The sequence below is a fragment of the Melospiza georgiana genome, chromosome 3 (genome assembly GCF_028018845.1).
Source record: "Melospiza georgiana isolate bMelGeo1 chromosome 3, bMelGeo1.pri, whole genome shotgun sequence".
Classification (NCBI taxonomy): Eukaryota; Metazoa; Chordata; class Aves; order Passeriformes; family Passerellidae; genus Melospiza; species Melospiza georgiana.
The window spans coordinates 22,542,719-22,566,912 of NC_080432.1; the positions used below are offsets into that span (position 1 = coordinate 22,542,719).

The 24,194-nt window shown below is 37.3% G+C and overlaps 1 protein-coding gene across 35 annotated transcripts in view; it reads left to right on the forward strand.

Annotated features, from left to right (window-relative positions):
* Positions 1 to 23,571, forward strand: part of NRXN1 (neurexin 1) — a 681,183-nt gene extending 657,612 nt beyond the window's left edge. For 23 of the 35 annotated variants that reach the window (XM_058019627.1, XM_058019648.1, XM_058019633.1 and 20 more), the window contains 2 exons: positions 4,297 to 4,384; positions 20,160 to 23,571. In XM_058019627.1, coding sequence (XP_057875610.1) covers positions 4,297 to 4,384; positions 20,160 to 20,467 — 396 coding nt within the window. In that variant the 3' untranslated portion in view covers positions 20,468 to 23,571. The remainder of the gene's footprint in view (positions 1 to 4,296; positions 4,385 to 20,159) is intronic. The other 12 variants (XM_058019629.1, XM_058019649.1, XM_058019637.1 and 9 more) reach the window with 1 other exon arrangement.
* The last annotated feature ends 623 nt before the right edge of the window (positions 23,572 to 24,194 follow it).

The window sequence follows — 24,194 nt, forward strand, 5'->3', positions numbered from 1 at the left end:
TACCCTCAGGTATAGTAGACTTCATACATAAAAACGGAGTAAGTTGGTGTGTATTTAATCTCAGTCATGCAAAAAAATGAATAATAATAAAAAATTGCTTTCCTGTATTGTTTATTCATTTCCAATTATTTCTTTTAATGACATAGCATTCAGAGATCAATATTAGAAGGGCACAGACATTTTCTGGTACTAGTTTTGAACCAGGGATAGTAACCTTTGAGGCAGCTTGATATTTATCCATAGCTACAGATTGTCACTGCATTTAAGCCATGACTACAGCGTCATTTTTTCATCTGGCCAGGAGCTTTCTTGAAATAGTCACCATTTCCTTCCTCAGGCAAGGTGGCAGATTGGTGGTATTTTAAACTATCTCTTGGCTGAGAGACAAATCCCAATTTCTTTATTTTTGCAAGCAGACGTAGCTGATGTAAGCAAGACCTATTCCTGTAGGGGCCACACCCCTGAATATTTGTCAGAACCAAGATTCTGCAATGAATTCTAGTTTTACTAAATGTGGGGGTTTTTGGCTCCATTTTTTCATTGCCATGTTAATTGTAAGCTCTTTTTGATGTGTATACAGATGTCCAACTTTCTGAAAATCCACATTTTACAGTGGACTGCATTTTAAATCGTACAGTCATAGCTGCAAATTGAATCTGAAAAATCTCTGAAAATGCACAAAGAAAAGAAGAAGCAATTAAAAGAAATTCTGGCTGACCTTTTATGCTGTACACCTGTTATTTTAATTTTTTTTTAATTTCTTACAACTGGAGTATCACCTCTTAAATGAATTTGAACAACTCACCCAAGACATTCTAATCCAATTGTGTATGATGATGATACCAGTTGGATGTTATCCTATTAGGCACTCACTGTAAATAAGGGATTTTCCACTGACTTTTAAATCCTTGATTAATGAGAGTGCTTGAAGCAGTGTCCTGTAAATTAGCCATCATGCTAGCAACAATGGCAATTCGCTTAGGAGAACTGATTTGTTTCAAATCTTCCCATCCAAATTAAAAAGCATGAAGAAAAGATAATGTCAAGTCAGTAAAACACTTTACTCTATCTTGCATTATTGGTCTGCACCCCATGGCTGTCTGACACCCTCAGGTCTAAATTCTGCTCTCTCTTCAGGTAAATTCACATTAGTTCTTCGGGAGAAATAACTCCAGAAAGTAACTGGCCCACAGTGTTTAATCTATGTGTTCTCTATATTATCTAGTGTTTTAGCTAATTCTAAATCACATTTTGAATTCTGTCAGGCAGACCAATAGCTTTCATTTGTATTTTGGTCACTGCTATCTCACCTGCCTTTCATAGCTCCTTTGCCCTTTTCTCTGAAAATATGTATGAGTAGCAGCAAAAGGCTGTTTGGATTTAGGGAAAGGGGTGAATAAGGGCAGATTGTGACACCTCCTTTAATTGGTACTAAAACTCAAATTCTTCTTCAGATATTTTCTAAATAAAAACACTTTTCACATCATCTTATCACTTGGCTTCTTATTCAGCTACTGATACTTGATTATTGCTTGCAAGAAAATGAGGTTTATACCAAGTATTGACTATGCTGAGACATTAATGAGGCCTTTCTCAACATTCTATATTCACATTTATTTAAGGTATTCATTTCTGTACCCATAATACACATGCATTTTTTATCATTCAAGAACAACCCTTTCTTCTTGTAGAAGTATGAATACTCTTTCTATAGATTGGAATTAGTGTCACTTTATGAAAACAGTTTTGACAGTCCCTTATAAGTAGCTGAGCAAAGTATCTCTCAGACATGAAAATACTTAAAGTGCATTATTTTTCTGGTGATTTTGAATTACCAGAATTTTGAACATACCACAAATTGTACAAAGAAGTACAGTTACCTGAAGACCTACCATGCTGTCCTGTATCAAGGGTAATCAGAAACACTGCAATAATCCCATAAATTTGCCTGATCATTTCTTCTTGTGTCATTCAAGTTACAAGGGTGACCCATCTGTGCATGGGCCAAAGCACTCCTAAATCAAAATTCCAGTCAGACCAGTAGGTCTGAGACAATTTCTTGATGTGAGTGTTGGGTATGCAAGTGATCCTCTCTGTTTAATGGTATTTGTGTAGAGCTTCTCAGTGATCCATTGATAAATATTCAAAATTCTGGCTACAGGTCATAAAAGTATTTTCTTGTCCAGTGTTGTGGGCGAAATGAAAAATTTGACACTGGGACTTCACTTACCAAGTTGAAACTCTTCAGAAGATGCATGGTACTTTATGTGCTTATTATTATGTTTTTATGCCTGATGGTTGTGTGGTTTGCAGCACAGAGATATTTTCTTATGGGCAGGCTTTGTTGGTTACTTGGTTAATTTTTCTTCATATAAAAAAAATGGTAATTTTTCTCAAAGAGACCAAGCTACTGGTTTTCAAGCTTAAATGGTTGTCATCTGGGGATAAGAAATGGACATTGGAAATTCAAGAGGATGTTTGCAGTTGGCTTTTGTTACAACTTTGGTTTTCTACTGGTAGAAATGAAGGACAACTAAAAAGCTTTTTTTGGGGTGTTTTTTAAATCTTGCAAATCTAATTTTGGCAGTATTTCAGGTTTACAGTTGTTTCCTCTAGCTAAAAATTTTCTCAGCTATAAGGAAAGATAATTTTTGTGATTATGGCATCCAAACATAGCTGTTGTCTATAGCCTTTTTGATTACCTTCAGCAAGTTACTTCATTCCGTTATGCCTCAGTCTTTTACCTCTAAAATATATTATGATTATTATTATTATGGGCTTTGCTTTGTTATGCCTCACATATTAATGAATGTATTCCTGTATCACTTTCCTACTTCAGAGAAGTGTTGAAAGCTTATATTCATTAATATTCTCGAAGCATGACAGAGTAAAGCCTATTACTGTAATATGCTTCACTTTAAAACTCTGGTTAGAATAATAATGATAAACAGCATTGCTTAGCCTTTGGCCCTGCTGCTCAGCTATAAAATTTTTACGTCTTCAGATTTAAACTGATGAAGGAAAACTTTCTTGCATTTTATGTCCCTTCTCTATACCCATGGAGATATAAAGAAAGAAAGTTTTGCATTCACTGAAATTGGCTGTTGGCATAATTATCATACAGGAATACAAGAATGGCTTTTTGCCTGCTACGTCCTGAGCCTCTTGTTTGAATATGATGTAGTATTTTATGGTCTCCATGTATTTCCTTCAGTGAGGTGAACAGAAGTTTGAGATGGACAGTTATGAAACGCCTCACCCATAGGAAAAGCATCTTCCTAACCTCTTTAGTAATTTCTTGAGTAATGACCAGGTGCATGACAGTTTATATTTCCCTCCTATTATTTCCCTGAATTACTCTAAATGACTGTTCTCAGAAGTGGTTTGAAAAAGATACTAATTTTTTCGTGTTGACTGATTGATTGTCTCGGTGTTTCATTAGTGTTTCATTGAATATCTCCTTGTTCTTGCACTGTAAGAAGCAGTAGATAGGAATTCTCTAGTTCTTTTCTGAACTTTTATGGTCTGTTTTACCATACATCCACTGGTTTGTCTCCTTTGTCTTAATTTATATAATTTCTTTATACAAAAAATTGTCCAAATGCATTTTGGCTCTAATCATAGCACTCACACTGTGCTTCACCTATTTAAGGAAAATAAGATGTTTTCACTTATTTAAGAAAATACCATAATAATTTCTAGCGTATATGCATTTATTATTGTTTTCTTTCCTTGAGTTTCTTTTCATTAAATAGTTTTCAGCTCAGTGAGAGATATGCTTGCTTCTTTTCCTTTTATTTTTTTACTGTACATCTGAAAAAGCAAGTGCAGTTAATGGAGAAAACATCACTACATTTATAATAGTTTTAACAGCTGCACTGCAGGCAGTTCATTATTTTGACTTGTATTTTAATGCCCTCAATGTTCTCAGTAATATCATAGTAAAGATATTGCAGATAAAGAGGGAAGACCAGCAGCCTCAATATACATATTCTGTCCTTCTACTTTCTGTCCTTATTACAAAAATAAAAAAAAAAAATTAAAATTTGTAAGTGCCCACACTGGATATCTAACACAATTCGAAATCCTGACAAGTGCAAATTGAAAAGCAAAGTCCCATTAATACAGAGTTGGAGAGTGTCACTGCACCATTACACTTTAAGTCTGAAATGCTCTGGGCCTTGCATAAATTCCAAAGAAAAAAAAAAAAAAGAAAAAAAAAGACATGCTAGTGAGAAACTTACAACATGTTCCGTCAATCCGAGTACATCTATTTGACTCTTATTTTCTTTGCAGACTTCAGATGACATCCTGGTGGCCTCGGCTGAATGTCCCAGCGATGATGAGGACATCGATCCCTGTGAGCCGAGCTCAGGTGGGTTAGGTTAGTCAACTTTTTTTATTACTTTCTTTTCTTTCATATTTGCATGCTGCAGTCCCCCAGAGCCCCAGCTAGCAGGACAGCCCTTTTGTGCATCGCAAGGAGAGGTTGAATTGGGCCCTTTCTACACGTGGTGGTGTTGGCAGAGAGGAAGGGCCAGCTCCAAGACATCAGATGGGAGCACATGTCATGGTCTGAGCTAAGTTATGGCTTGGCTGAGGACCTGAGGATGGACTAGGAAGGGCATTCCAAGGCTTCTGCAACTGTGTTGTGACAAAGAAAGTGCAGCTTCACTTAGCAGGAAGGTATTGCTATTGTTTGTTTCTTAAGCATTGCCCTCAGTAAGATAAAAATATATTGAAAATGTTGTGTTATGTCATGGAACTGTAGAATGGCCTGGGTTGGAAGGGATCTTAAAGATCATCTAGTTCCAATCCCCCTGATGTGGTCAGGGACACTTTTCACTAGACCAGGTTGCTCAAAACTCCATCCAACCTGGCCCTGAGCACCTCCAGGGATGGGACATTCACAGCTTCTCTGGGAATCCTGTTCCAGTGCCTCACCACTCTCACAGGAAAGAATCTTTTCCTAATATCTAATCTAAACCTAGTGTACTTCAGCTTGGATTCATTTCCCTATGTACTGTCAGCTCCTGTAAAAAGTCCCTCTCCATTTTTCTTATAGGCTGCCTTCATGCACTGGAAGATAGAGTTGAATTTATTTTTGTTTCTGTTAGTGGTATGAAATTTTGTGTAGATGGATAAAGCCTGAAGACATAAACTACAACAGTCTCAAATTTCTTTTTTTTTTTTTGGCAAGACAAGCCTATTCAGAGTGTATGTTTTAGTTGTAACCAGAAACAAGATATTTTGATATTCTGGTATTTGCCATGAAACAAAAACTTGGTAGTGTTTTGGCCATGTATTTCCAATTCTGCTGAAGAGTGGAGATTTGATAATAATTCTCCTCTGTGAAAAATGGGGAAATTTGGGTTGGAAGAGGCCTTTAGATATATCTAGTCCCAAACCCCTGCCATGGGCAGGGACACCTTCCACTTGACCTGGTTGCTCAAAACCCCATCCACTTGGCCTTGTACACTTCAGGGGATGAAACATCCACAACTTCTGTGGGCAATCTGTTCCAAAGGTTCAATTATCCTCAATTATGTTTAGTTAAATACTATGTACCATCTGTAAAAATCCCAATGTTTATCATTGAAGTGAAAGGGCTGCAAAATTTCCTATCCTTTAAAATAATCTTAGATAGTCCAATTAATTATTCCTGCCTCTTTGTTGGTTTGGTTTAGGTTTTATATTTCCTGAGTGAACAGCCATATAGATATATCTTAGTTTTCCTTAGAATTTTCCCCAGAATTCCCTTGAATTCTGTGCTGTTTGATAGCACGCCCACTGCTAGTTGTCTGAGGTAATTTGGTAATCTTTGGTGCTTGCTACTTCACTTAATAGTAAAAGAATTAAGATCTATTTGTTGTGCAGTAACATATTTAGCTCGAGTAGAAACCAATTTAATTTGAGATTAATGCATTCATGCAAATAGCAACTAAGAGCCATCTTAGTATGATGCCAAAATCTGGGGCAGGACAAATGTCTGCATAGCCCTAAGACAAATGAAATTTTTCTTCATATGCAAATGCATGGTTCCTATTTTAAGTCACACAACTTGATACCCACATGCAAGAATTATTTACTTAAACTGAAGTAAAGGCATATATGACTTGTCTCAGTGTCTGACAGACCTGCAGGATGGCATTTGAATCCTTCCAGGAACCAGTTTACAGGTTTGATGATGATACTTCAGGATTATTTCTTTTCACTTTCCAATTAAAGGATTTCAGAGTAATTTTCAAACTTCCCTTAAATTGAATGATTTTTCTTAAAAATGAGTAGCAACAGGTACAGTCACACCTGTTTTGTACCTCTCAGGGAGATATTTCATTCACAGAAGTCTCACACATTATGATCAAGATATTCAGGGATATTTTATTTCCTGCTCCTTCATTCTCATTTACAAATTCTTGAGTTTAACAAGAGTGTCCTGTCCAGTATGAGTCAGTGCAGTAGCTCTTATGGCTCTGAGCTCATTCATGCCTGTTGTTTCCTTGCTGTAGTTAGGCAGTGCTGTTCAGTAGACAAATTGACATTTAGGGGGGTGTTATTTTATTTTATAAGGTAATTTTAAAGCAATATGTTGGTTACATAGCACTAAATAATTTTCCAAATCACCTGGGTATTAAAGCTGTATTTATATTTTCTCAGGCTTACAGCTCACTGAAAGCCAATGAAATTTAGAATAATTCTTCTCTGAGGTAGTTTGAGCTCTGGGGCTGCAGTGTTGGGTAGTCCTGAGCCGCGCAGAGTCATTTAGCTGGTGGGTGCAAGAATGGGAGAGGTGAAATGAAACTTTCTGACAGCTTATTGTTTCTGTCCACACTATGGTACAGGAAAAGGATGTGAATGTTAGTTTTTCAGCAAGAAATTTTCATTAGCTTTACATGCTGGTGTTCAGCTTTCCTGTTTTATCTTAGCATTCATCACACAGCTACACTCCTCATTTTTGTTTATTTGAGAACAGTTTTACTGTTTCATTTGTCAGATCCCAACTGCTACTGCTTTTTTAAAAAAAAAAACTGTGGATTGGCACAGGAATTATGTTCTGCATAATCCCAATTGTCTGGATCATTTTATCTGTCATTCTTCTCATCAAAATGTCATTCATCCTCCCACTCTCAACTTTTAAAAGCTGTTAATTTGCCTTCATCGGCCTTGTCATTTTATCATACTTGAAAATACCTGAGCCAAAGGGGTTAGTGAAGTTGTAACTTCTGGCATATCAGTCTCTCTGTTTTAGTCTTAGTCACTTAGTGTTATGAATAACCCTTTTCCATGAATAGTCAGGTAGGCATTGCTCAATCTCCATAATACTGCAGTCTCCGTGTGGATTTGAGCTGCTCCTAGCAGTAGGCTGGAATTCAAGGAGAGAAGCACAGTGCTGTTGGCAGTGAGAGTCTGATGATTGTTTTTCTTTTCAGTTGGAATAGGAGATACAGAAGGATTTGTCCCTCCATTTGAAATATCCCCATGGTTCAGTTCAGCTTTTCCCCTTTAACCCTTTTCACAAACCAGACTGGCTTCTCCACAGCTACTCCTCAACGTCCTCACTAATGGTGGTGAAACTTATCTATCCTAACAAGTAATTCTAGGAGGCTGAAAATACAATTATTAGGGCTGTTTTACTTCTGTGTTTTCACTTCAGAGGCTGTAGTCTGGGATCCTTCAGCAAAGGAATTCACGTCATGGCAAGTGATGATGTGCTCAGGGCTGTGTGGCCAACACTTCTCTACCAAGAATTCAATCAAGGGATGGCCAAAGCCCCTGCAGTTTTATTAACAGAGCCATAACTCAATATTTTTGTGATGACTGGCCATAATATGCATGTTTCTAACCAATGTTCTCTGCTCCAAATAAGAGCCTATTCAACAAACAGTTTGAATATGGTACGCCTATATCTCACAGAAAATACTGCTTATCCGGATTTTACTAATTAGTGAGATTTATGCATAAAATAGGGCTTTTTTCCTAGTACAAATATGTTGCAGTTTGTAGTGGCTAAGAAGTCCCACTCTGCCACTACCAGCTTTGCTTTCTGTGCACCTGTCTGCTAAATAATAAATGGAAAGATGCAATTTGCCACAAATTTCATATAGGACATAAAAATGTAAACCTGATTAGGAGCTGCTGAGCAGCAATCCCATCATCTTGTCTGGAACATAAAGTTACATAAAAATTATAATTGCAGATTTCATTGTGGTATACAAACTGCTAAATGTGCCATAATTGGATGAAGTCATAACAAATTTATTAGCATGCAAAACTTAGTCAACATATTGTTTTTGCATTATGTTTTCTGTAGTAAGGCAACAACTATTGCTTTCACAGTCTCTCCACCTTCCCCTAAATACCAGCAACAACATGAAGATTGAGGATGATGATAATAATAATAATAAAAAAACAGTTTATATGTCCTTAACTTCATGTTATGGAGGACATAATAAAACTTTTTCATTTTGCAGACAAGTTACAAAAAAATTTAGTGGTAACCTATCAAAAAAAAAAAAAAAAACCAAAAACACAAAAAAACCCCAAAAAACCAAAACCTGGGACAATTTACTGATTTTACATGAGGAGTTATAGAACTGCAGGTGGACAAATTGCCATTCTTCACATCAGGACTGCTGTTCCAGCCCTGCTGAGCTCTGTAGAGAGCTCTGATTTCTGCTGAGTTTCAGTGAGCATTTGTGCTACACAGCTTATTTGTTCCAGTTACTCTGGGCTGGTATTTTATTTGTTAGCTATTATCTAACCACTTCTGTAGCTACTGAAATGTTCCAAAAGGCAGAGAGGTCTGAGCTGGGTCAAATGAAGTGAAATGACTGAGTTTAATGGCAGGGAAATCTCAACCCGGAAAAAAGTCTTACAGTTTTAGACAAACACACAAACAGTTCTTTTTCTGCCAATGAATTTTAAATCTTTCTCAAATTTGTGACTCAAAAGAGGCTTAAGCTCACAATTGGGTTGAAAGCTTCTCTTACAGCCCCAGCTGAAATGGGATAAGCAGAGGTTTTGGTGGTCTTAAACTCAGTATATTCACTGGTCTTGGAAATTTTAGCAGAAGGTAACCTTTAAAGTGAAAGAGGGATTTTTCTTCAGGTTCAAAGAAGTGTCTTTCAACCAGTGGAACTCTACATGCTGCAACCAAAGAAATCTCTTGATTTGGCAGTTTTTGGCTTCCACTTCCCAGGGCAACATTTGATTGTTGGCAGATCTTGTCCTTTACCATTCTGTGGATAAAAAGGACAGAGTTCAGTCAGGTATGGTGGCTAGTACCACTGGTTGGCTTTCTTAGCCCTAATTCTTAATTCAGAGGGATAAATGAAATAATTTATTCTCCTATATTATTAAGAAAGAATAGTTAATAGGATAGATGCTTCTGGGCTGATCTTTGAGCATGTTTTGAATTTTTCCTATATATTGGCCAGACCAATTGCATTGCAGAAAACAACTGGTGACAACCAAAAATCTCCAAAGCAGCAGTTTAGCCTAGACAGCGAAATGCCACTGCTGAAGATGACTTTTAGGGAGCAGTCTCTGCTTTGGGGAAGGCTTTGTCCTGTGAGCAGAACAGTGTGGGGCTTTACATGCAAACCTCTTCCTACACACTCATGTCCTCTTCTCTGTGACAGCATGCTGGACAGATGAGATGGCTCAGAACCCTATATTCTGATGGTTTAGGTTTGGTCCCAGCACTGATAACCTGTTTTTCTAACAGGCAGAGCTGTGAAATATGGAATTGTGAGTGTTTTATGCTCATTACTAGAAGTTTTGCTTTCTTTTCCTGTCACGAATTTCTGCACTGTATTCCTGGTGCATCTGGCAGCAAGATAATATTGCAGTAGGAGGTGAAGTGACTCCTGTAATTTATACATCACTGCAAGTGCCCTGTTTAATGCTCTTCATGGAATTCATTGTGCAAGAAGCTGAAACAAAGAAAAATAAAATTACAGTTAGTTCATAGGGTTACTGTGTTCATTATGGCTTGAGACATAAAGGGAATATTTGTGCCTCAGTCCAATTATCCTGTAGTTCTATATGCATTTCCAGTGCCAGAAAGATCACTGGGTTGTCTTGAATTAGACTTTTAAAGTGTTTAGATGTGATACACATAGTCATCTCTGTATAGGCTACTACAGGGTGAAAACTATGCTTTATTTACAAACTTTCCAAGTGTTAGCACTTACCATGGCTATGCATAAAAGAATTGAGGGGATTAAGATATAGATTAATCTCCCTTTTATTAGAGATAAAATACTTTTAAAGCTTATTTAATTTTTTAAAAAATAAATCATGAAGCCTTCTCCAGAGGAACAGAAAGTAAATGCTGCATTTTTCCAAATTATTTTCTTGTTCACTGAACTACTTCTTTATCAACAGGCTGAGGTCCTAGTGCCTGTCGCAGTGAATTACAAATATGGCATTTCTAATTTGAATTTGATCAAAAATTTTTTTTTTCCTAATTATCTAAAGAAGTGAGGTTAAAAATCATGATTAATCCATTGTGCCAAAGCTGACCTCTACTCTGCCAGCCATGCCATTGAAGCTTGGGAATACTGAGTAGAGCTGGAGGCTTCTAGCCACTCCTTGGGATTTTCATACATTCCTAGTGTCAGACGGAGGAATATAGATGGATACAGGGCAGGTGGCTGGCTTTTTTTCCTGCACACAGTGGTTTTATGGCAGTGCAATACCAGCAGGTCAGTGTTCTCTGTGGTAAGAAATATTGCCATCAGAGTGCTGTAAATCACACAAGGCTCTGTGGTAACTCACACAGGAGCCTCTCTGCTGGTGCGTAAATGATGAACAGTTTTCCTTGGGTGTGAACTTTAGGGGTGCATTCATATCCCATGCATATCCTTGCTAAAGCTGGGTCTTCTCACTTCTATAAAACACAGAACAGTTAAATAAGAATGGCTGCTGGGGTCTAATCCCAGCTAGCAAACATTCAGGGTGCAAACACGGGCGTTATTATTTGTGTGGTAGCACGAATCTTGATTTCATGCTTCAGACATACACAGACAACATGAAAAGGTAAATCTTGTGCAGAGAAATTTACTAAGGGGCAGTTGTTAGTCCTGCTGTTACATGTTCAGTGGTTTGGAGTTAGACATCTCCACAGAACAGACAAAATAGAGTGGCAACATTTCGAGTAGTTCCAAGAAATGCTCTCTTTATGAATAATAATTCAATAAAAATGGGCACGTTACTCAATGCGCCTGAAGGAGTGTCCAAAGAAAGAGGGATCTGTTATTTTTCTTTCTTTTAAAGATGTAAAAGACAGTTAGTGAATCAGTTCTGAAGGCATTTACAGGCAAAGCTGCAGCACAAGATGCTGCTGTGATAACAGGACTGGAGAAGCAAACCAGGCCCTCCACATCACCCATTCACAAATCCACTGACTTCAGTGGAATTCCTTAGATTTTTCAGTACCAGAAAATTCCCTGGATATTTCAGTGATATGTACATGAATATCACGTCCTTTAGTTCAAGTTAATTGAGGACTTACTTTCCTGTTTTCCCTAGAAAATTTTGCAGGAAAAACTGTTGCTTGTATATGAGCAGTTGCTTGACCTATTCTTTTTGATATTCTCAAAAAAAGCACCTGTCTTACAGATAAGGTATTGCATAGACCTTAAAAATTAATTGTCTGTGAATGCAGTTGTTTTGTCAGAAAGGAAAAAAATTAAATTAAATCTGCGTCCATGCTCTTCAATAAAGCAGACATGGTTTTCAAGCCTGGTATTCAAAATTTTCAGTAATAAAACATTAGGCTCCAGTGGCTGTGCATGTATCATTAGTAAATGAAAATAGGTTCTAGATAGTTCTAAATATTTTGTTATTCTTTTTTGTTAGCCACAGAAATAAAGATGTGTGTTCTTTGGCACCCTCCACTAAAAGACTTTTCCACCATTTTCAAAAACAGTGTAGATCTTTTTAATCTGGAACCAGGGAGTCTCTGAATGAAAAACAGCCTGTAAAACACATTATATTTACTGAAAACAATGAAATAAGGCCAAATATAGATTATATGTACTTTAAAAAACATTTTCCACAGGTGAACTTCACACTCTGGATGAAAAATGCAGAAAATAAGTAAGATAGTAATTGTAAAATGGAGGTTTGCAGAAACAGGCAAGTAATTTATTGACTTAACTGAGACTCTTTTTTCTAATTCTATAAGGAATTTTGGAAAGGCAGAGGATTTACTTACACAAGGATGAAGTAGAGAGATGATTGAATCTAGAACAAGTTCCATTAATTTTTATGCTGATCAACTTAAAAAATCATGAATTAAAGTGTATAATCCTAAAAATTTGTCCTTTAAATCAAGTTTAAAGTTAGGATCAAGAGTGCACATAGACTCTTGAATAAATAATGAGTTCTAGTTTGTTTGAAATCAGTCTGTGTGTTACTGGTGCCTTGATTGGTGCAACCTCATTGTTTCCCTTGAGCTACACTTCAGTCTGGTTTGATTTGCTACCTCTAATGCTTATATTTTCTTGCAGACTGTGGACACTCTACTGAAACTGTTTCCTGTAGCTTTGTAATGCATATGCATTGAATTTCTTCTTTTTGTGAAGGAAACTCCCATTTCCACAGTACTATTTTTCATCCTTTTTTTCAGGAAAACATAGAAAAAAGACAATATTTTGCAGAGGTAGGAGAAGGTTTATAGCCAAAATACTGGCCTGACTTAGCATTGTATTGCTCAGTTGCTATGCCAAAGCTTTCTCAGACCAAACTTGAGCAATAAGATTTTAAACCAGGTCTTTAAAACTCGACAAGAAACTTCTAATACCTGATAAATTCAATTAATATGGTGTTCTAGAGTAGTTGGTGCCTGCCAGGATCAAGTTCTCAAACCAGTGACCATCATACCAGACTGCTGGCAGTGAACTGGTTTGCTGACCACCCTGCCAGAGAAGGGAAACAAGAACAAACTAAACTTCTTGCTGGAGTTTTCTAGCAGCCAGTAGATTGTGAACAACCACTAGCTCTTGTCCACCTAGTACTAAGGATGCTGCTACTAATTTTCAACCCCTTGCTCACAGCTAATTTAAACCTGTGCTAGAAGCACTGGGGTATTGTGGTGTGTGAGTTGTGTGATTTGACAGCCTGCAAAGTGGTAAGAGAATGCTGACAAGTTTGAGAACTAGGTATTCTCTCCAAGGATGTTGCTCATAAAATGGAAGCAGGAAAAATTCAAGGCAAAAGTAACCCATAATGAGGGTGCATGTACCTGAAATAGTCTAACCTTAGGCTATCTCCTTCTGACTATATAAAGAATTGAATTAAACCTTCTTCTGCTGTGTTGACATGTTCTATATAGGTTTCAAAACTTCTCCTGAGGTTAAGGGCTATGGTCTAGATCTGGGACTTTGATGGTTTAAATGTGAACTGGCTTAAACAGTAGCTTCAGATCTAGAATACATCATATGTTGTGAATGTACCCTTTAAAAAGTTTCAGAAAAGGGAAAAATGAAAGACTAAAGAAGTGAGAACGCAGGAATTATATTCTGAAATGAAACAAATCTTTATAGATATGTCAAACTTTTTTTCGCTTTTGCCAACATCAGAGACACCAGAATTGTTTTATAGACTATGATGAGAAGAGCAAAGATAAACAAGGCAGTCTTATTAATTTTAATAATTTTATCAGGAGAAAAAGAACATTAATTACATCAAATGTAACTTATATCCATCCTGAGTTCCACTTGTCTTTATCTTCCCATTCCCAGAGAAGCATATATGGTTTAGGCAGTGATAGGATTCAGGCTGAGCAAGTGTAGCTGCTGAATCTGAGCCTTTGGGTAGCAGGAGTAGCTCAGTATTTATAGCAGCTGCACCCCCAGTGTGTGTGCAAGGATATTCTGGATGTCTTGAAAGCCTGGCCCCTTCTTCTTCTCCCAGGCATATTATCAGCTTTGTCAGTAATGGGTCTGACTTGATGACAGTGCTTGGAACAAACTGAATGCTGTGCTTTCTGCTTCAACATTCAAGCCATATATATATATAAATGTTTGTTGCATAGACATTTATCTCTTCATGTAGTAGCTGCTTAGTGAAGGAAGAGAATCAGGGAATCACCCACAGTTGTGAGATGAATGTGGGTGTCTGCACCTCCAGCTCATTTCATGAGCAAGAATCATTCCACGCTCTGCAGGCCAAGCCAGCAGATTCCTCATGCTTTACAACTTTGGTATTCTGCTCAAAACTGGTTCCTAGATAAGGAGGTTTGGAATTTTTTTGCCTTTTTTTAAAATGAGATGACAATGTTAAAAATAGCAAGCAATGAAACCTTGATCTGGCAAAGCTCATAGCAAAACTTTTCCTGAAGTCAGTGGAGCCCAAATGTCACAGTTTTGGTTCAGTGCAGCCAATCTTACTGTTAGCTGCCACCAAAAATTTATGTTTCCAGTGCCCCTGCTCTTTTCTTGCTTTACAACTGAGTCTTCAGGGAGCCCGAGCAGCAGGCAACTCACTGAGCAAATGATCCCAGTTAGCTGTCTGAACTGCTGTCCCAAAATTGCAGCAGCTTAGGTCTAGCTTGAAAACATGCTGTCAGTGGTGTAATATTTCTATATTTTTGTTTTGTCTTCCTTATGTTATCTTATTTGCAAAAGCTTCCCCCCCTGCCCACTTAGGAATACTTCAATTTAAAATACAGACTAACTACTGACTCTGCTAGTCAGTCAAAACTTCTCAAAGTACCAAATTACTAAAGATTTCTCAGAATATGCACAAAACCAGGAAAATAACTTCACGTAGAAAATAAATAAGGAGAGATACAAAGCTGAATGACAAATATAGAAGTGGGGAGAGGTAGGACACCTGAACTGGTAAGAGAAGATAGAATCCTTGTTTGGAGAGAAGGAATACTAAAAGTGAAGCAATGCAACTGAAATGTTAAAATATACTAACAAAAAGGGCAAAACTACGGGGATGAAGGCTGTTAAAAACATTAAGTGATATATTGGTTTACACTCTCTATTTTGGCTAAAATTAAATTTAGTTTGGTGGAAAATATTTTCACGAAAGCTCCTTATAAATCTCTGAAATATTCACCTCAGCTCTGCAAAACATAGTAACTCCTAAACCCCACTGATTTGGTATGCTCCATCAATTGGCACTGTACCACCAACTATCCTATCTCCCTTTGGACTTGTGATGACATTTTAAAAGGTTGAGAAAACAACCTTTCACCTCTCAGCCACAGGGGAAAAAGAAGTTATTTGCAAAACTGCAGTGATAAGGAGTTGGTAGGATTTGTAAATGATTTCAAGTCAATATATGACAAATCATTACACTTGGAAATCAGCACTCTGCTCAGTGCAGAGAGAATGTTTAGCTTCTAAGCAAACCAATCTTTTTAGTTGTGGATGCTGTTCCACTGCTGGGCTATTTTTATAACAAGCTAAGTTAGTTGATGTCACTTTAGAGCTATCTTAATGTGTTATATCCTGGGTTTGCACACCAAAGATACTGATACCTTAAAAATTTTCCTTTAAACACAAGTGTACAGCAGACCTTCATGCTGGCCTTGAAGCTGGGCTGCATCTTCCCCAGTTCTGCAGGGGAAGTGCTGGGGTTTGTTTTTCAGAGGTGCTGAATTTGCAGCAAGCTCAGAAATCAGCTCACCAGAATCCCACAATGCTGCAGAAAATTGACCACAAACAGGTTTACAATGATAGCACACAGAGTGAAAATTAATATGTGTCCCGTAAATAATTGCCTTCGTGCCTCATTGCAAATGCAGTAGTTAAACATTTCTGTGTTGTGAGTAATTTGCTATTCACAGTTTGTAGGAAGGCATAAATGTAAAGAAAACAGGTTTGGCGTCCTTTTGTCTTTTTTTGTTTTCTTTTGTTTTTCAATCTGCTAATTTCAATTCACAAACACCATGGGAACCTGCAATTCCAATTTTCTTTTTGCAGTATTAATGAAAACTGGGCACTGAAAATAGTTAGATTTCTTTCCCTCTAAATCTTAAACCACTTAGAAATACAGTCAAGAATAATAACTTTCTAATCTATTATTACACAATGTAAAACTGCTCAATTGCTATTATTTCATGCAAAGATTTTCATAAGTGGTAGGAGAGGCTTTTAGAACTCAGTTTCTTCTGAGCTGGTCTTTGAGGCAGTACAAAACCACTGGTTGTTGAGAGGAAGAGATGTGCATCAGAGAAGTTGTTTTAAGGAATTCTTGCACCACAAGATGACAATCATTTCCTCTCACTGTTATGGCAAGGATTGAGCATATTTACTGCCTTTATGATTTTGTCTTGTTCCTAATCAAACCAACCTCAATTTATTGTTTTAATAAATAGTAATAAATAGATAGTTTCAGAGTTTGGATTTTGGGTATATTTTTGAGACAACTGTTTACTCTTAAAAGTCAGAGCAATATTTTATGTCATTTAATCTTAACATACTCCAATAAGGTATTTCAGTTCTCATTTACAGTAGGATGTCTAGGATGAAGGTAATATCTTTTTCATGCTGCAGACACTAAGAGTGACTGCAGCTGAGTAGCAGACAAGGTTACCTGCAGGAACACCTCTGCTGATGTGCCAGGAGCCAATGGCTCTGCCTGGTCCAGCTACCAAGATGCTGGGATGAGAACTGCATCCAGTGTTTCCCAAAGAGCTGGGAAGCAAAGAGCACGATTTCTGTAAATTTATAGTCTCCATTTGCTCTCCACTGACATCATCTGCCATCCCTTGCAATCGTTCCTGTCTTGCAGTGGAAAAAAATATAGGTAAATTCCCCTTGGAATTGAGTCCAGTCTTAGTCAAACAAAGGTATTGCTTAATTAGAGGGCAGCTGTTTCAGCAGTGTTAGGGATGTGGAATTATTTATTTATATAGATTTCAGAAGAAATTAAAGTTGGTTTTTTTCCAGTGGCCCTTTCCTCCCTGTCTCAGAACAGGACTCTTGCTTTGGTGTCTACTCCATTAGCTGTTCCTATCTAACATGCTCACAGAGAAACCTATGCCCTTTGTAAAACTTTTCTATTTCCTCCTCCTTCATTTGTCTGGAGAGGCCCTAATAGGTTAAAAGCATATTTTAATGTAAATGGAACAAAAATAGCAACTTTTCCTTGCTGAATTGCTCCTTTTCCAGAAGTCCAAATAAATGCAACAACAGATGCTTTGAAATGTTTTAAGTTTAAATAACATCAGTGTAGTTGGTTGAATATTTCTCAGGCAGATGGATTAAATGAGACAATTGTGAAAACATTCTTAAAATAAAAGGAAGCCATCAGGTGAGAGGCAGGAATTTAGGTAACATTGAAAAATATCCCTTAGATGTTTCTTTTAGGTTGCAATATTAGAATGTTTTCCTCTGAACAAGCTGTTAACTGTCATTTAGTAGACATTAATTGTAAAGTTAGTTGACAATATTTGGCCCAAATGTATGTCTCTTAAAGAGAAAGAGCAGCTGTTAATCCATCAGGTATTGACAGTGTATTCAGGGGCTTCTATTATTTCTCAGACAGAAATTAATTTCCTGAAATCACATACAGCAAGATAAGACTCTGTCTCATTTTCACTCACTATGGAAATACTCAGTCTTTGTTCTGCACACAATGCATTGTCTCTTGTAAAACAGTAAATGACACCCTAGGTGTAAAAGAATTTCCATTTTCTACAAGAGCTACAATGAACAAACAGGATCTAAACCAGTCACTGACTACTTTGGAGCATGGCACCTTTGTTAGTAGGGTGGCATCTGCCCTGAAATGACAAAAACATTTTAAAACCTTCAAGATCTTTTGTGTTGCCATAGAAAGTACCAACTGCACCAACTCATAACAAGTAAGAACTTTCAGAAGGATACAAAAATTTAATATACTATTTGATAGGTTTTTGTTTTAATTTTACAGTTTTGTCTCTGTTCTTTCAGCTGAACAAAATGTCAGCTTCTTTAAACCTGTTTGAAATAACTGCCAGGAGGAAGGGTTTCAGCAGTAAGAACACAGATCACCAATAAGTAAATGATTAGTAATACCAGAGTGGAGAAGGAACTTATTCTTTTGGGGAATTGTAGCTTTTTTGCTATGTTTTATTATTCATAGGCCAATTGTAGATGTCTGCAGCTGGTGGCTGCTTTCAATTCTGCTAGTCCAAATTTGTTGCAATTTTTTGACCAGTATTGATATTTTGACTGGCATTACCTTTAATGTAGCATCCTTAAAATCATCATCTTCCTCTTATGCCTTTACAGTGCTTTAAAAAGTGACTCTGGAGCATAGTGTGCTTTTGTGGACTTTGAGCAAGACACTTTTCTAACACACCTCAGTACAATGCTAGCTGTAGGCACACCCCGATAAAGTTAACATGATGATTCTATTGTAAAGCTAGCATTTAGTACTTTAGCTAGCATCTGTATTTTACTGATTGAATTTTTAGCCATGCATAATGATGCATAAATGCAGTTTCTCCAAGCCAGCCTGGCGCTCCTGAGCTCAGCCAAGGCTGGCAGTGCTGAGGATGCACAGCCTCCCAGAAGTTTGAAAATGCTGGTATAATCAGAGGAATACTTCAGAAACCCAGATAACTTTATTTCTGTCCATGGCACTTGTTAGGTTAGGGAGGATCCATCTCAGCTGTCACCACTTTAAATGATTCTATCCAAAGGTCTGCCTCCCCTCCTGCTGCAAAATTCAACAAAGAAAGGAGATCACGGAAAACACAAAAGCACTGTGTGTGCTGAGAGCATTTAAACTAAAAATTCCTCCTGGAATTAGGGTTTCATTCCTCATGGCTGTGCAAGGGGACAAAATATGCCAGACTACACAATAGTTCCTATCAAGAAGATTTTCCAGTGTGAAGACATAGGTCAGCTCTATTCATATCACAGCTGAAAAGACCAGAGTCTAACCTCAGAGGTGGGTTCTTAGGAGGCTGAGTCCTTGCTCTGTGCAATTTGGGAGGTTTTCTTGGGGCATAAAGCAATCCTTAAAGGAACATCTGACAATGGCATCAATGATGAAAAGAGGGGATGGGAGAAGTGAGTGAAAAAGTGCTCTAAAGTGTAGCCCTTCTGAAGTAGAAAATAGCAGATAGGGCTGGATAGCTCTCTAAAAGCAGTAAGAATAAATATAATTAATTAAAGAAAAAAAAAAAGAGAAAACATAAGAAGGAAAGGAGAAACTGTGAAGCTTGGTGAGGGAAGTGTACAGGAGAGCTGAGGATACCTTCTTTGTAGTGAATTTATTGGCTGCTATCAGACATTTTCTTTTTTTTTTTTTACCCTCCATTCTGTCTTATCGTCACTGCCTTCTCAATAAATAGTATGGTGTCACTTTTTGTTCCTTACAGAAAGAGAGGGAGAGAGAAAGGGAGAGGGAAATCCTTTCCTCTCCATCTTCATGCTCCTGCATTTAAATTGTGGCACATCTGTTATTTCAGATTATTTAGGTATTATTTGCTTAACAACACACTGGAACAAATTATACCTTTGAAGGCTAGAAAGAGATGTTCTTTGCTGTCCTTTTCCTTGTTTAAAAGCCTGAAAAAGGTATGGGCTGCAACCCTAACTGGTTTTGGACTAGTAGAGGGGGATATTGATGCCTTGTGAAGGCTGACCTAGAACAGAGACAAGATGGAGCTAATGAATAAAGTAGGGATTTATTAGGAGGCCTCAATAGATCCACCTTGGGCAGCACAACCCAAAATGGCCAAAAACTAAAAATATGGGCTACCAGTTATGGGGTCTCACACTTTTATAAGTTTTGGTCCGTTTACATATTGGAGTTAATGATCCAATTACAGCTTTAGCCCATGAAGTCCCATCCTTGTTTTCTCTCTTCATTCCACCATTGTTTATGCTCTTGGGCCTGAGATCTGGATCTGTTGTCCTTGGGTCCCCAGCTAGAGACGGAATTGTTTTGTCTCCCTTCTCTGTGAAGAGAGCTTACCATCCCCTATTTTGAACCCCAGACTTACAGAATAGCAGAAATAAAGCAGAACAGAATCTGACAAATATAAAAGCTAAAACCTGAGGCATCAGTGCATCTCTAGGCCGTCCTGGCCCATGGGTGCAGCTAGAAGGACACATTACCGTAGCAGCAGGCATGACTGACTCCTCCATGCCCAAACTCAAGGATAACCTCTCCTTTCTTTCCCTGTCTCCCCACAGCAAACCCCACCAGGGCGGGAGGAGGACGGGAGTACCCCGGCTCGTCCGAGGTGATCCGCGAATCCAGCAGCACGACGGGCATGGTGGTCGGGATCGTGGCGGCGGCGGCGCTGTGCATCCTCATCCTCCTGTATGCCATGTACAAGTACAGGAATCGAGACGAGGGCTCTTACCACGTGGACGAGAGTCGAAACTACATCAGTAACTCAGCACAATCCAACGGGGCTGTGATCAAGGAGAAGCAGCCCAACAGCGCTAAAAGTTCCAACAAAAACAAGAAAAATAAGGATAAGGAGTACTATGTCTGATCTCAACATCTAAAAGAACGCTTGTATAGAAATAGTCTTCATTTTATCTGAGACATAATACAAACTTATTTACTTTACTTTTTATGAAGCACATTCAAAAACAAACAAACAGAAAAGACAGGGAATGCAATCAGAAAGGAAAGACTGTTTTTAAAAACAAGCATTTCATGCTCTTGTTTTTCAGAAACAGGAGCTGATAAATTCCCTAACATCCACAGTGTTTTCATTTACTCTGCCTGTCTTTATGTTGCTGGAACGTTTCTGAAAGACAATGATGACACCACGCACTCATAAAGCAAGGAGTATTACTACAACATCGAGGCACAATATGAAAAAAAAAAATCAAATTTAAAAAAAAACAAAACAGGAAAAAAAAAAAGAAAAAAGAAGCTACCTATGATTCTGGATTTAGCCAAAGTGCTAGCGCTTTCTTGAGAAGTAAGTTAGTCTTATTGTCAGAGAAGACTGTCATTATATATGGTGACTCAACAAGCAAACATAAAGAGTTTGCCGTCTGGTGCAGTGAAGCAGTGATTGGAAACTTGCATTTTGAAACAAAGTGCTGGCTTTTCTGAAGACTTATGTAGAAATACTTTCAAAAAGCCCCTTTCTGGTTATGAGGAAAATAGTATGGAGGCCTTATTTTCAAAAACAAAAACAAAAAATCTGGAATATAAGGCACATTTCCACAAAAATATTAAAAAAAAAAAAAAAGAAAAAAAAAAGAAAAACAAGAGGGCATAGATGCAATCATTGGGAAATTTTCATGCACGCTTAATATGTTATTACATATGTTTATATAAAAACACATCTATATGTGCTTTCTGGACTGTGATAAGTGATGTTTTATAGCCTGTTGTATAGAAAATGCAAACTATATCTGCTCTTCAGCCATTTTTGGTAAACTCAATGTTATAAGTGTTGCTAGGTATAGAGAGTTTTATGACATCTGGAGCAACAGACATTCTTCAGTTCTTTTGCAGCCATTATAAATTGTCCCAGACTTTTTCCCCTTTCTTTTTTTAATTTTTAATTTACAGTGTAGTGGTTATACAAAGGGGGATGTGTATGAATGTATATAAGAGTCAGCTAATTTTTTTCTTACCTGTACAGCTCTATTATGTTGCAATTAAGTTTCAGTAGTTTGTATGAAAGAAGTGGACTAGAAAGCAAAAATATATCTCTACTGTAATTTGTCTTCTCCCTCCTATCCCCATCTCTTGCTCCTGATATGCATCAATGAAGTTGATCAGAATGGCCAATTTTCCTAGAAATATACATTCATTAATTAGCTAAATATTTAGTGACTTAAACTGGCCTTTGGCTTCCAGTCAAAGCTTCACTATTGGAGAGCATGGTTTGCCTTACAGAAACCTTGTTCTTAGAAATTATGAGAATGATGAGTTTCTTGAGAATCTTAGGAAGTATCATATAGTGTTTATCTGGCATTCGTATGAAGAACAGCTACTACAGCACTGGGTGGTAAAAGATCTAAAAATACCCATTGTAATTATCCAGGCTGATTCTATTGCAGAATTTATCCCTTTCTCCAAAAAGGAAATACTCTTGAGGTGCACGATAGTATTTTTCAATGGTGGGCATTTTGACATATGAAAAAGTATTTTTAGCTAAGTTGACTGTGTAGTTGATTGCAAGGCATCATAACCAGACAGATATAAGTTCATTATGTTTTAAAGTGACAGAGCTTATCTTGCATATATAAAACATTAATGCATTTTAGTTAAACACATGAAATGTAATGCTGTTATTTACGCGTTAAGTTTGGAATTTTTTTCTAGTAATATTTCATTAGTTTCACAGCAATAAATCATAGCATAACATTTTATTTACACAGAAGTTCAAAGGGAATGCATTAGACGGAAAGAGGGTAGTTCAATAGAAATCAACCAAATCATCAGAAGGCCTCCTGGGAGGGATATAGATATTCACACTTTACAGACAGGAAGGAGAAATTTAAAATTAGCTTTAAACAGCAGACACAAAACATTTTGTTGTGTGTTACTCACTGTAGCTGATGAAACAAAGTTGGGAACTGGTACAGCTATCTATCTGGGAGTCAGAGCACTTTAAAAATACATGTAGCTGACATGGAAACACCTCTCTTGAAGCTTGCCAACCACATCAAGGTGTGACATGTTGCATTTGTGAAACGACTTTTTATTTTCATTAGCATTTACGCAAAAAACGAAGGGAAAAAAAAAACCCCACTCGCGAAAACCCACGAAACCCATCTGATGTTCATCTCTTAGATTGTTGTTCACCTGTGGCACTCATCATTTCTCCCACCTTTACAAGACAGCTGTACTCAGGGAATGGCAGGGGCAAGGGTGGCTGGAGGTCATTGCTGGAAGCAAGAGGCTTCAGCTGGAGGGGGGAAAGAAGTTGAAAGCCAGGTGGGGTTCAGATTTCAGTGCTTGAGGGTACCTGGAAGAACAAGAATAATCTGTTGGCAGGAGACTGGGCATGGCAGAATGTGATTTGGGTGAGATGAAATGGTCTTTTCTGCTTGGTATTGATTGCATTAATGAAATAGCGTTGTCAGGCCAATTTCCAGGCAGTTTGGTAGGTCAATCTTTAACTAAATCCATACATCAAGGACAAAAAAAAAAAATCTCCTACTATTAAAATAAGAAAACACAATTTTAACACTGTTTCTGAAGGTTCTCCTTTTTCCTCTTTAATTTCATAATTTAACAAAAAAAAATTATGGATGTATCAGAAATGCCAGCAAGTGGATTTAAAATTCTTTTTTGTTTAAAAGCAGCAGCAACAACAAACAGACATAAACCAACTACCTAACACAAAATTGGATCCTTTCTCTATAATAACCTAATTTGTTTGACTGAGATGGCTTCATTTCTATGACTGTATTGTGTTGCCTTTTTTAACAAAACACTAAATAACGTGTGAAACTTTCAACCCTAAGACATCAAAGAGAGGCCCAATGCCCCTAACCTTATAGTGCTTTCTGTGATAGATATTTACAATTTTTTTATTTGTTGCAAGGCCAATTTATTCATTATTGGAAATGCTAAGCAAGTGGAATTTACTGTTTTGTTAATAAAAATGTTTCTTAATACAAATGCTGCCTTGTTTCTTGTCTTGCTCTTAGATTGTGAGTACCTGTTCATCCTGAGGCTGTGAAAAAAATTGGTAAACTGGTGGCAAGTTACAGACATTTATGTCAAGAAAAAGTAACCTCAGAGCTCTTTATACACTTCAATGAAAAACTTCAAGTCTTGTGTTCAACTGGCCCAGTTAGAAAAGTATTAATAACATCAATGAATTGGTTTTTGCACAGACTTGCTTAATTTGAAATTTTCTAGGTTTTTTTAATCCAAAAATTAAAAGTTGATGTTCTCTTTCCCATCTCTATGAAAAAAGAACTCTCCTTTTTGCCACTTTTTGATTTCTGTAGTGGAAATAAGGTGGAGGAGGGTAAGGTAATGGGATGAAAAGTTAAACCATTTCTTAAAAGTGAAAACATTTTCTCTTGTCTAGAAGATGACTTAAAAATAAGTGGGAAAATTAATGTATTTCAGGTCCTTAAAAACATTTCTAGATAATAATTATAAAATTTCAACCGGAGCTAATCCATTACATAAATGCTTTCCTACTTAGCATGGCATTTAAATTCATTGGCAACTTCAAGAAAACATCTAATCCTATTGATTTAAGCAAGTGTCTAAACTTCCCTAAATGTACT